This window comes from Gouania willdenowi, chromosome 6 (assembly GCF_900634775.1).
Source record: "Gouania willdenowi chromosome 6, fGouWil2.1, whole genome shotgun sequence".
Lineage (NCBI taxonomy): Eukaryota > Metazoa > Chordata > Actinopteri > Blenniiformes > Gobiesocidae > Gouania > Gouania willdenowi.
In genome coordinates this window covers 43,286,781-43,301,000 of record NC_041049.1, presented here as the reverse complement: position 1 = coordinate 43,301,000, position 14,220 = coordinate 43,286,781, and the positions used below count along the sequence as shown (strand labels likewise).

General features: G+C 37.1%; 1 protein-coding gene across 1 annotated transcript in view; it reads right to left on the bottom strand.

The window, feature by feature from the left end:
* Nucleotides 1–14,220, bottom strand: part of wwox (WW domain containing oxidoreductase) — a 238,284-nt gene that overhangs the window by 143,282 nt on the left and 80,782 nt on the right. The window contains exon 8 of the mRNA XM_028449599.1: nt 12,163–12,427. Coding sequence (XP_028305400.1) covers nt 12,163–12,427 — 265 coding nt within the window. The remainder of the gene's footprint in view (nt 1–12,162; nt 12,428–14,220) is intronic.

Sequence of the window (14,220 nt, the reverse complement as noted above, 5' to 3'; positions counted from 1 at the left end):
CATAGAACATCATTTTGCACTTTTATTTTGGGGGTCGGGGCTGAAGAGATTGAAAACTACTGGTGTAATGAATGAAATAGTGATTGTGTTATCCTGTGACTCAAAACGAATGCAGAGCTTCATCTGAAGTGTGTTTTTAATGTGTTGAGATAAACACGCGCTTCAAATTATTATTATGACTGCATTTATTGAATTTCTTTTTTTCAGTGCACTTAAAAATGACTGCAGAAATCAGAAATATTGTCAAAAGTGCAACTTTATTGCTGTGATTGTCCTCAAGAGTTAAAATGTATAGAACAATCTCAAAATCAAAAGTAAATGAGGCTCTGTCATTCAACTATCTCAAGCTTTAACCCAGGTTTAAGCAAAAGTGCAACAGCAACTTCACAGTAGCTTCAATTTTCAGATTAAGAAATCAGATAACTACATATTCTATAACATATAACATTAGAATTAAAAAAATAACAAACTCTTCCCTTAGCATCTCAGCATAGTGCGAATAAAAAATTAAACATGCCTGTGGCACACATAACCTACTCAAAGGGTTAACACATGTAAACAAAGAGGGGGCTGGCTCACATCGCGGACGGAATTATGCAAAAAAGTCCGAAAAAAACTGCGGTGGAAAAAAAAAAAAAATAAATAAAAATTAACTCGAATTTGCAAAATAAAAATTGTTTCTATCTACAAATTTGATAAATCGATTAAATCGATTTTTCCCCCAGCCTTAGTGAAAAAGCTGTGGTTTAATGAAGGGTTTAGCTATTGGTGTATTAGATGAACTGGTGAGCAGTTCACCTGGTGACACGTCACAGCAGAAGCATCAAGTCACATAGCAGTGTGGGATCTCATGCTAAATGTGAGGGTGATTAAAGGTTTAACAAATAATGTTTTGGGTCATATCACATTTCCATAGTATTTTTCCTAGTAAACGAGTAGCTGAGCATTAGCAGTTAATATCGCTCTCACAATCTCATGATGTACGGAAAAGTGTCAAATTAAATTTCTGAAATTTTGAATTGGAAAATCAGAGCGTCTACTTACGTCAGTTAGAATAATGTGTGATATCCAGTGAACCCCTGAAAACAAATATGCCGTATTCTGAGCCAGGCTGCAGCGGTTGAGACCCCCTCCTGTGAAACTTTAATCATCTAGGATGACTCTATTACAACAGCCTGGCAGCCAATCTAAGCTCACAGAGGAGAGGGGGCAGCAGTGGGGTGGACTGGGTGGACTGGGACCTCGGCTCCTCTTTCTTTACACGTGATTGAACAGCACAATCACTCACAAAAAGACTGCTCAGGTTTTGGGACGAGTCACTGCGTCTGTGCATGGGACAATCAACAAATAACTCCATCCACGGTGCAGCTATCAGGGTTGTGGTCAATTACATTTTTCACTCACAATTCTGTTCTTAATTATCCGTGTCCAATTACAACTCAATTATGATTATGTTAACCAGCATTTTTTTCAAATTACAAACTAGAATGAAATTATTATTTTCCCCCTGAAATCGATTACAATTACGTTCTCAATCACTAAAGTTCAAATTCAATTAATCCCAATTACTGAGACTGAAATAAATAACCCCATAAAACACAACATTCCACTTGTGTTAGCTTTCTGTTAGCATCTCTCTCGATAACAGATCAGTTTTGACCCATGTCTTGAATCAGCTGTAAAATACACTAAGAAAATTATCTATCATCTAATTTGTTTCTCATCTCTTACATTGTTAGACTTCCCAATCAATCGATTTAAATATTTTATAATGATAAAATGATCCTCAAGAGAACTGACAGGTATACGTGATATGAAACATATTTCAATAATTATTTACTACGTAGCGCGATGTGTAAGCCATAGAACTGTAACATGGCTCCCCAGTTTGTGTTTAGTTACATTGTAAATTTTACAGAATATTCACTACAATTACAAAGTCGATTATCTGAACTCACTTACAATTACGACAGCAACAGATTTTTTTCAATTACGATTTCAATTATAATTAGTTATAATCAGAGGTTAAAGTAACAGATTACAAGTACTCAAGTTACTGTAATGGAGTTGCTTTTATGGATACTTTGAGTATATTTCTAAATCAGTATTTTTGCTTGACCAGACAACAATCAAATGCATCACATCATAGCCAACCAATTGATTGATTGTACTTTATTAATCCCCGAGGGGAAATTCAGATTAAACATATAATGCACTGCGCCAAAACACACTAGAATGTGGGTTATTTTCTCAGTTGTAGAGATTATAACTTTATCTATACTTAGAGCCTGACAATTTTTTTTTTATTTTGAATGAAATTCATTGATGTTAATCTATTTGAAAAATATTTTGACATTTTGACAAACCTTTTAATTTATAGAGATGCCTTTATGGAGTATAAATTAAATTCCAATTCTGTGTAATTCCACAATTCCTCCTTTAGTTTATTGTATGCAAGGGAAATGTGGCAAGATTTTTCACCAAAAATAAACGTGGGGGAGTGAAAGTAACTAGTAACTATTACTTGGAGTACTATTTAATTCTGCTACTTTTTACTTGTACTTGAGTCTTTTGTGTATGACTTACTTGTACTTGAGTACAGTTTCAATCAAGTAACAGTACTTCTACATGAGTAGAAATATTAGTACTCTTTACACCTCTGGTTATAATTGTAATTAATTACCAATCAGGCTATTATAAATATAACTGAACACAACCCTGGTAGCTATTGTATGGTAACGCTCACACCGCCCTCCGTCACCAGTGTGGAATGGAGCTCCAAGAAGGCCGAGCGCTCCCACACCTCCTTCCTGTAAGAAGTTCCATTTCTCCAAAGCAGGCCTGTCTGCTGGTGCCTGGTCAAAAGTTCAGCCTGTGCATATGTAAAAAGGTGGACGTGTGCCCGAGGCTGGATCCTGGGTAAAATAATCATGCTAAAACACTAAGAAGCATGGGAGCAGGCATGAGTGCAGATGAAACCGGCCCCCAGGGGGAAGGGGGGGCTTGGACGTATCTGACGGGCCGGTCCAGCCTCTGAGGCCTGTGCCCACAACACCCACGTCTCTCTCTTCATCCATCCTGTTAGATGATGATGCCCACATTGACCCCACCCCCACCCCATTCAGTCCAGCCCTGTCTGTGCCTATAGTCAAGCTATAGAAAGTGATGGATATAGGCTAAGCCCAGCTGCCTCAGAGCCTGAGGGTACGCTGATCTTTAGGGAGCGATACGTCAGTCAACAAAATGTCACAGGGTCAGCAATCCAGCACGATAGGACGGTGGCAACTTTACAAAGGTTAAAGCCCAACTAATAACCCAAACACTCCCAGTAATTTATTACGTGCTGCCACTTTTACATCGCATGGGAGAAAAAAGTCTTTAAACAGGAGAAAATTCACCAAAAATGTGAATTTCTGCAAAATAAATGGAAGAACAAGCAATTGATTATTTTCACGTCCTCGCTTTAAAGGGATTCTCCACTGTTTTTACAAATGTGGCCAAAATCTTTGAAGTGTCCTTATTCAAAGATTTATGCCTAACAAATGCATTATTTTGCACCATAATTGTTTTATTAAACTTTAAACGTTTTTAAGCCTGTGTTCCACCATCTAAGTGACTGATGATGTCACACGGCCCCATTTGCCTGTAAACATCCCATTGTTTTCCATTGGAGTGAAGCATTCAGCCTGATTTTAACATCATTCAGCTTTTAGATCATTAGCAGCTTTTTAGACCATCTTGGTCAATGAGTCCCACCCACTCCATGATGTCACAGAAGCATCTCAGCACCAGGCTGATCCAACCACGGTGCTCCACAGAACACCACAGGAAATCATTCCTGCCTGTGGCAATCAAACTGTATAATTCACCACTGAAACCTCATAGCTTGATTGTTGTAAATATCTGTATCATATTGTATATAATTTCTGTATTATTATTATTATTATTATTATTATTATTATTATTATTATTATTATTATCATTTATCTTACTTTTTTTTACTACTGTAATGTGTCAATCTAATCCTTATTTTTAACACTCTTTAACTTAATTACACTTACACTTATTTAACGTTTATTCTTTCTTTATCTTTGTTAAACGTTTTATTCTTTTATTTGTGATTTTTCATAAAGTGGCTGTAACAAAAGCAATTTCTCCTTGGAATTAATAAAGGAATTCTGATTCTGATTCTGATTAGCAGCTTTTAGATCACTTTGCAGCTTATTTCGGTCGAAATGCCATTTGGAACTGTCGCCCCCTGCGATCACAGATAATTTTACTGGTCACTCACAACTGCTTTTATCCTCTTTCGGTAAACAAAACTGGTTTACATCGTCATCTTTTCCAGATTATTTAGAGCAACCAAAAGCAGAACAAGTTGTCATTTTGACTGAAAAAGCTGCTAAACGATCTAAAAAGCTGCTAAATGCTTAAAAAAGCAGGTGGAATGCTTCACTCCAATAGAAAACAATGGGATGTTTACAGGCAAATGGGACCATGTGACATCATCAGTCACATGATTTCAAGATGGAGGAAAATAGGCTTTAAAACGGTAAAGAATTTAAAAAAAAATAAAAACAAAGAGCGTCCAAAATAATGTGTTTTATTAGGCAAAGATCTTCTAACAAGGACATTTTAAAGATTTTAGGCCATATTTGTAAAAACAGTGGAGGATCCCTTTACGCGTGCCCTGTATTTTTACACACCCACACCCACACCCACACACACACACACACACACACACACACACACACGCACACGCACACACACACACACGCACAAACACACACGCACAAAACACACACGCTGTAGGCCAGATCATTTGGAGCAGATAATAACACCAAAGGACACAGGAAAACTCCCACTCCAAACATGCTGAATTAAAGAAACAAGAGTTGGAGGGCTGGTCGGACAATCTCTGATAAGTAGATCAAGGCACGGGGAGGGGAACGGGATGATGGTGAGAGATAGTCTGGCTGATTAAAATGCCATGGCTCTTTATAGATGTCTTTCTGAACTCAGCAAAATTAAATCAGCTCTATACATCAATAGCAGAGTGGGCCGTGCTCTCTCTGCTAATGGATCAGTTTCTTTCGTCAAATCCAAAACACAAAAAAAAAAAAAAATTTCAAAGTGAGAAAGTTGAAATAGAATAGTGATTCCTGATTAAATTATGAACTGTAAAAAAAAAAAAAAAGAAAAGAGTGAAGCTCAAGAGCTGATAGTAATAAATGGAAAAATAAATATTATAAATAAGTTCCTTTACAGCAGGGGTTCTCAACCTTGGAGTCAGGAACCCATTTGGGGTCACCATTTGGGAGGGGGTCACCAGATCCCTTCAAGAAATGTAATATGTTTTGAACAATTTGAGCCCATTTTTGATTATTTTTACCCTTTTTCTGCAACTACACCAAACTTACCATATTTTCACAACTTTTTCTTGCCATATTTATGCAATTTTGCTACATTACTCCCATTTCTGCCACTTTTCCATCAAATTTCAATGCCATTTCTGCACATTTGTTCCATTTTCAATACATTTTCAGCACTTATAAACCCTTCTCCCACCTAATGTTGCATATGTTGACCCATTATTGTCACCTTTAACATCTTTTCACCATAATTCATGCTTATTTTTGCCAATTTGTCATGAACGTTATTTGCCAGTTTAAACTAATTGTTCCTACTTTTTAAAATATATTACCCCAACCCCCCCTCCTCCAATTTCTGCCACTTTTAAGCCAATATAGACACTTTGAACCCTTTTTTGGACCGTGTTGTGCATTGGTGTGTTTGCATTTCCGTTCTCTAAGAGAAAGTGTATATCACTCCACCAGTGCTGCTATAAATCACAACTGTGCTTTAAATGAGAGGCTGCTTATTTGCACAGGATCACACATGGGGGCTCTGTGATTGTTTTTTGGACTCCACATTCTGCTTATGTTTGCATCCTAGAACAATCTCCACGGATCCCGCAAGCGTACGCAAGCAATTAAAGCGATACCATCTTCATATCCCTGCAACCAATAACTGAAATAATATCACTGTTTTATTAAGCCCTTAATGTGGGGGCAGACGGAGCTAGGAGTGGGGTTTTAAAGGGGATACACTTTCAGGGGCCTTATCGAGCCCAGATTTAAATAAGAGCAAATGCTCAGCTTAAGGGAGTGTGTGTGTGTGTGTGTGTGTGTGTGTGTGTGTGTGTGTGTGTGTGTGTGTGTGTGTGTGTGTGTGTGTGTGTGTGTGTGTGTGTGTGTGTGTGTGTGTGTGTGTGTGTGTGTGGCCTTTATCAGACACGAGTTTTAGCTAATCGCTGTGTCAGCACACCCAGAATTTAATTACTAGCTCTACCTTTGTCCTTTTAATATTATTTACTAACATCTACACTACATTTAATTACGGACACGTAGAAACACACCAGTTCCAAGGCGGCGCCCTCATGCTAATTGCAGCTTCGCACTCGCATCCGAAGTTGTTGAGCTGCTTTACCCCCAAACACAAAGAATGTTCCTAACCAATTAGAAGTTTCAGTGGAATTCTACCAAAAGTAAACATACAACAAACTCCCTTTTCAGGAGCTAAACACAGACAACAAGAGATTTTAAAAAATGCTATAGAAGTAGTAATAAGTAATAGTAAACAATACTGAAAAGTTTTAGCTAGTTTGTCAGTTCAAAAGACAGGGGGCAAGTGGCAGCAGGGGGGTCACATGCTGCCCTCGGACTAGTTGTGAGAGACCCCTAAAGTTAGTGACTCCAAAAACATGCAGAAAATGCACAAATTCACTTTGAGACACGGAAATAGACAGAGAAATAAAAAAGAAGAACAAAACCACTCAAAATGACTCTAAAAACACAGAAACCATTTGTTCTTTCCTGCATTAATGTTTAAATTGGTCATTGTTATACGTAAATGCTGGAACAAAAGAAAGAAAGAAAGAAAGATGAAGAAAAAGAGAAGAGAGAGGAAGAAGGAAAAGAAGAAAGACAGAGTGACAGACGAAGAAGAAAAAGAAAAGAAAGAAGTCAGATGAATAAAAAAGAAAAAGAAAAAAGAAGATGACAGACAAAGAAGAAGAGAAAGAAGAAGGAAAAGAAGACAGATGAAGAAGAAAAAGAAGATGGACAGACGAAGAACAAGAAAAAGAAGAAGAAAAAGGAAAAAGAAGAAAAGAACAAGAAGAACATGAACATGAACAAGAAAAAGAAAAAGAAAAAGAAAAAGAAGAAGAAGGGACAACAGAAAGAGGAGGTCAGAGAAGGAGCCACTTGAAAAAGAAAAGGAGGAGAAGAAGAAGTGTCTGTTTGTCTGGAAATAAAACAACTCTATTGTGATGGATTGGCAGCAGTGCAGTGACATGATGGCTTTAAACAATCTATATGTATCTCTACCTGTTTGAGTGATGGAGGGTGGGTGGGTGGGGGGGGGGGCTTTGTGTTGTTGGACTGCAGAAATCATCTGCTTGGCATTTTGTGAGTGGCACTGGGTTAAAGCTCCTCCCACCACATGCAGTTTGTCAAAAGCGACGGTGGAAACGACGGCCCGAGGCCTCACATCTGTCCGAAAATGATGGATCAGAACCAACGCTTCACTAAAGCCTTTTCAACACATCACATCCTCACTCCAGCGCAAACACTAAAATGATAAAGTATGAAGAATAGCTGATGGAAATATGTAAGAGTCAAACTAAAGCATACATTAGGAAGCTATGGAGCCTAAAGGGTAAAGTGCTGCAATCCATTGAAGAGTCTCACAGAGCAACGCATGGAGAACAGAGCGGGATAAATCACACTGCCACATTTTATCGTTCATATCCAAAGCATGTGAGGGCATTAACCTTCAGCTCCTTACATCATGTCACACACACACACACACACACACAACACACACACACACACACACACACACACACACACACACACACACACACACACACACACACACACACACACACACACACACACACACACACACACACACACACACACACACACACACACTATGAGAACTCCTCCACTCATACATATAAATCTAGTCGTACTTTACCAACATGAAGACGAATCCCCGTTCACTCACAGCAGCTTTGCTGTAGAGTCGATTACCTTCACAGCACTTTAGCTCTACGTGTTATCATCTAACCTGATGCTGCTGACAGCAATGGATGCTTCAAGTCTACATACTGATTGTTTAGAAAACGTTTCAAACAGTTAAAGCAGTAAAAGCATAGAAAGCTTCACTGGACTACAATTACAAAAAAAACAAAACAAAAAAAACTTAGCAGTAAAACCAACTACAACAATACTAAAATAAACAAACTGTTTAATTATTAAGGTTGGGACGATGCACTGAGTTCACGATACAATACAATACACTGTGTTGGATTATATATATTTGAGAACTTTTTATCACGTCTAAGTTTCAAAATTAAAAGGAATGTAAAAAGTAAATAAAACAATAACATAAATAAAACCAATTTTTCCTTTTAAAAGAACATAAAGTCCCACTCTGATAAAACAAAGGTAGACAATCTGTGCCCGTCTAAAATGAGAAACAAACATGTCATCATCATGATTTTCTTTTAAAAAATTATAGGTGTAATCTTCGCAAAGCAAGTTTTTTTTTTTTTTTTTTTTTTAACTCCCAGATTAAAAAAATGTAAATTTAAAATAAATAATAAAAAACAAACTATGCACAAACAACATGAGTAAACAAACAAACATCATCAAAGTGTCACCCTTACTATCACATACAATAATAAATAATAAATAAAACAGTCCACACAGCCCAGATTTAAGATATTTCAAAAGGAGGATGACCTTCTTTTTTTGTACACCATAGTGTTTATGGTACACAGACACTTCCTTTGCTGACCAGTTGGGGCAGCAACATGCCTCTGCTACAACTAGTAAACTAAAAGAAGAAGAACATGTAAATGTAGGGTAGAGAGAGTCAGCATGTCACAATATAAAGGGAAAAAAACAGCTGGTTTAAACTTCAAGGAATCAAATCAGGTTAGGGCTGGGCAAGATATAGAGATTCAAATATATTGAGTTTTCTGTTTTGGCGATATAAAAAATTATATCAAGATATAATATATATTATATATAAAGTATACTATAGGTCATTTTGTATTAAAATACTTGTTCTACGAGTTGCTGCTTTTGCTACTTCTCAGATTAGCATGTTAAACTCAGTTAAATGGATTACGGAGTGCATCCTAACCCAGACCTTCCCCTGAACAAGCCACACAACAGAACTCACTCACACATGCTGTCCCTTTTTAGTAGAAAACGCCAAAAGTGGCACATTGTGCAGCTGTTTGTTAATAAATTTTGTATCAAAAAATGTAACCCTGAATTGTCTTTCTGGTCAGACTTAAAGAGACATATCATGCTTTTAAATCCTTCCTTTTTAGATATAAATCATACAGTTGTGGTCTATATAAAGCGGAACTGCACTGCTTGGGTCTGAATTCCTCATTATTATAGCTCCACAGACCCCTTTTCTACCCCTTTTCTGATGTGCTTCTGAGAGCAACTCGTTTTGGTGTTGTCTCTTTAAATGCAAATGAGACACTTCATACCCCGCCCTCTCTCCAGGTTGCAGAGGTGACACTCGGTTCAACTCCACCCTGTTCGGCCATTTTTGTTGTTTGATAGAAGAGATGCGATTGTGTAGCGGCGCAGAAAATGTTTATTCACACGTTATTAACAAAATGTCAACAACGGAATACTTGTCCATCCAGCCTTACATGTTTGAGCCAGAGTCGGACCCGGCGGAACGAGATGAAAATGAAGGTGATGAACCTGCAGAACATCATATGGATGTTAACAAGTGAGCTAACGCTAGCGCCGAGCTAACGCTAGCGCCGAGCTAACGCTAGCGCCGAGCTAACGCTAGCGCCGAGCTAACGCTAGCGCCGAGCTAACGCTAGCGCCGAGCTAACGTCACAAAATACATTTTAATACAGTCTTTTCGGAGACAAAAACGGCAAAATAAAATGACTAATGAAAACTTTAGACTTAAATTAAATCACGTAGGCCATATCATCAAGGATCTAAAACGAGCACACAGCGCTAACATGTGAAGACGGTGCAACTGCTAATGCTAACAAAACAATGACAGGGACGTCTTATCATCACACTTTTTAGCGTTATTTACAGCTTACCGAAGTGCTCTGTTCGTCGTTTCCAAAGATAGAAGGAATTGAACCCTCAATCAGACAAAGTCTTTCGGCAAATCCTTCTTTATACTGGTGGAGGTTGCTGAAGCAGTCATCCTTGAAGTGCTTCGCGCACACAAAAATGACCTTACCCACAGATGTGGGTACACTACATGTGGGTTACTACATCCAACAACCGAATATTTTGACTTATCCTCTCGTAACTTCGGCATCCTTGAGCTTGGACTACAAAATAAGAGTGAGAAATTAAGTGTTGGACCTGGAGTCGATGTCCTAATTTGGCAGTTCCGCTGCAAATACTGTGACGTTATTGTTCAAAAAACGTAATAGAGGATAGAAAAATCGAAACAGATTGAAAAATATGACCAAAACAGAATATAAAGATATCAACGGAGCACCTGAAGAAACTAATTTGAACTTTCCTGTACTTCTAAACAATCTAAATATACAACAAAATGAATTTAAGGGCTAAAAAAGTGGATTTAGCATGATATGTCGACTTTAAAATGATCAAGATTTATATCATATATTGCATTTTGAGAAAAAATATTGAGTTTTGGTCCATATCGCCCAGCCCTAATCAGGTTAGTCTACTAATATGACACTGATGATCAGATAATTTGAATAAATGATGTAAGTTTTTTTTACTTAAAGTGATCTCTACATTGACCTTCCGACCGTACAGTTGATCTGGAAAGTGAGTGTGGACGGTCATGGAGATAGGAAAGCAGTCTCAGAGTTAAACAAACAGTAAGCAGAGAAAGAGGAATGTTTCCATTCACAAAAACCAACTCTCTTTCCCACAGTCCACTGTAGATCAATCTCATCCTTTTCCTGTTCTATCATTCAGAAGCAGCCAAGACAAATAGAGCCACTGCTTCACAGAAAGCCTCATTGATTCTCTGTGTCCCGATAGGACGAAAATCAAACTTTATTAACCCCAACTCATATTATCCTCAAATATTACCCTCGGGGTCAATCGGACCCCAGGGATATTTGCCTCTATTAAATGATTTTCAGAAAATTGTTGACCGAGTTTTGGTCAACAATTTTGTCTTTTTGACTTTTTTGTTGAAGACATAAATAAGCCCTTGGTAATCAAATCTTGACCTGTTCTCTAGCACCACCATAAGGCCAAACTTTTACATTAGAATTAATTTATCTTGATTATTGTTCATTCAAATCTCATATTTACTGACGTGTCAACTCAAAAGCATCAACAATGCGCACAGATAGACAAGTTTTACACAGCTAAAACAGCTCGAGATCAAAATGACCCCAGAGGAAAACCAATGCCTGCAATACGATAGAATACAACATCTTAAAACAATGTACAAAGCTCATTTAAAAATATTACCCACAAATCTGCATTAAAAAAAAAAAAATCATTGAGAAAGAGTAATTATGACTTGTGAGAATTAGAGATATTCTAAAAACCCATACTTAAAACAGTGACAAAAGAAAGGTGCATTTCAGTTCAGGGGGTCAGACTATGGAACAATCTAAATGATGACATCAAATATGTCAAGATCACTTAATATGTTCAAAAAGAATGTGAAATGTATTATGCTGATGAGATATGAGACAGAAATGTAACTGTATTGTTGTTTCAATGACTCCGTTACAGTTTACCTTTGTTTAATGTCATTATTTTTTATTGTATAAGTTTTACTTATTTCAACTCCTTTTCATTTATCTTATTTTATTTTTTCAATGTGAATGAGGGATAAATTTGTTTTAATATAGTGAAATAATCAAACAAACAAAAATGTGTCCAGCACATTAAAAAAAAATATATATATATCATTATGATCATTTTATGCTTAATCAACTGTACCCATCAAATGAGAAAAAGAAAAAGCCATGAAATATGAAGCAAAAAACTAAACTTACTAAGATTTTTTAAATGATAAACACTGAATGAGGTTAAATTAACCCCAAGGACAAAAGGAGGGTTAAACGTTTTCACTTAGCCTTACCATGGACTTGGTGAACGGTCTGCCCAGCGTGAAGAGGAAGGTCATCAGCCACCAGCTGCGGTGGATGGAGGTATACATCATGTTCCCAGGATGCAAAGCGTTGGAGGTGACGCCGTGAGGAGAGAGGCGGCGGTTGAGCTCGTTGCTGAACAGGATGTTGCATAGTTTGGCTCGGTTGTAAGCCAACATGGACCAGTAGTCTTTCTTAGAGGGGGACAACAGGGTCAGGTCTACTTTGCCACAAGAGTCGGAAAGATCCGTGAACCTGGAAGATAATGAAGAGAGAAACCAAGTTAAAGCAAAGTGGACTGTGTGCAGGTTCTCTAGCTGCATAAAAATCAAAGATGTGACATAATGTTCTTTAATTGCCTTCGACGAAGCTGTTAAACTCCAGATGTTTGACAAGGCCCCTTAAACATTACACTGCTTGTGTTGCACACAACACACTAAGACAAAAAGACACAGTGTGTGTGTATGTGTCTGTGTGTGTGTGGGGGGGAACACATCTTCCACATTAATCCAGTCATTAGAAAACAACCAATCAAAGTGTCACCTGGTTTCTTGTCGCGCCTTTACAAGCTCGCTGCCTCTTGTTTACTGTCGCCTTCCGCAACATCTTTGCTTGGCTAAATTACAACATCTGCAGGCTTTTCATTTCATAACTGCTTTACCTTGGCAGAGACGGCTGCCACATATTTTCTTTTTTTTTTTTTTTTGTGTTTTGTTTCCACATCCATTCTTTCCATCTTTCATGTTTTTCTGAGCAGGATTAGTAGAATTGCCAGAGGTGAAAGTAAAGGATTACAAGTACACACGTTACTGTAATTGAGTTGCTTTTATGGGTATTTGTACTTTGAGTTTATTTCTGAATCAGTAATTTTACTTGTACTTAAGTATATTTTAAAAGAAGTCATTTGTTACATTTCTACACCCAACCGTTATTGAGTAATGATCAACAGACATTGTGGAACTACAAAAAATTAAATGACCAGACAACAACAAAAATACATCACATCATAGCCGACCAATCAGTTTAACCATAATGCACAGCACCAAAACAGCATTGAATGGAGATTTTTATCTCAGTTCTAGAGTTGATAAATGTATCTATACTTTTTTTTTTTAATATTTTGAATTGAATCCATTGATGTCATTTTATTTAAAAAAAAATAATTGTACATTTTGACAAACCTTTTATTTTATACAGATGCCTTTGTGGAAAATAAATTAATTGTGCAAGATTTGGTCTCTCTTTTTAAGTTTATACATGAGATGTTTATTGTATGCAAGGGAACTGGAGCAAGATTTATTACTAAAAATAAACATGGAAGTAACAAGTAGCTTTTACTTTGAGTACTATTTAATTAAGCTGCTTTTTACTTGTACTTGATTACAATTTCAATCAACTAACAGTCCTTCTACTTGAGTAGGACATACTGTATCAGTACTCTTTACACCTGAGTATTACAACGACACAGCATCAGTCTAGTAAAACGTATTTTCCCTTTACTATTGGTGGGTAGTTGAACTCTTGGTGAATTCTGCTTCACAATGATGGGAAGAGCCAACATGGAAGTTAGTTATCACTTCTTGAAATCCAAAAAAATGAAAAGATTTTAGAGACTGTCGACAGAAATCTTATCAAAATACTTAAAATGTGTGTAATGTATGCACACCTGCATCAGACTGTTGGGAACAGTAATAAGTAGTTTTAAGGCACAATCTTTATTTCATTTTCATGCTCTGGTAATTTTTTTATTTTATTTTTTTAAAAGGCTCTTCCACACATCTTCACTTGATTCTATTGGATTAGACTCGGCACAAAAGCTACGCATTTCCAGCCTGGAGTCATGTGCACCCCCACGAGACCCATACGCATTACGTACAGTATAAGGATTTCACCGCATGATATTTCATAAAATGTGCAACATCAGGCAAGGTTTGCATGAATATTATGATACAGCAACACCGGTACTTTGAAATCTTATACAGGACTATAATACAACTACAATAGGGCAGAAACAAATTTGAATAGATTTAGAATCATTTAAAAAAAAA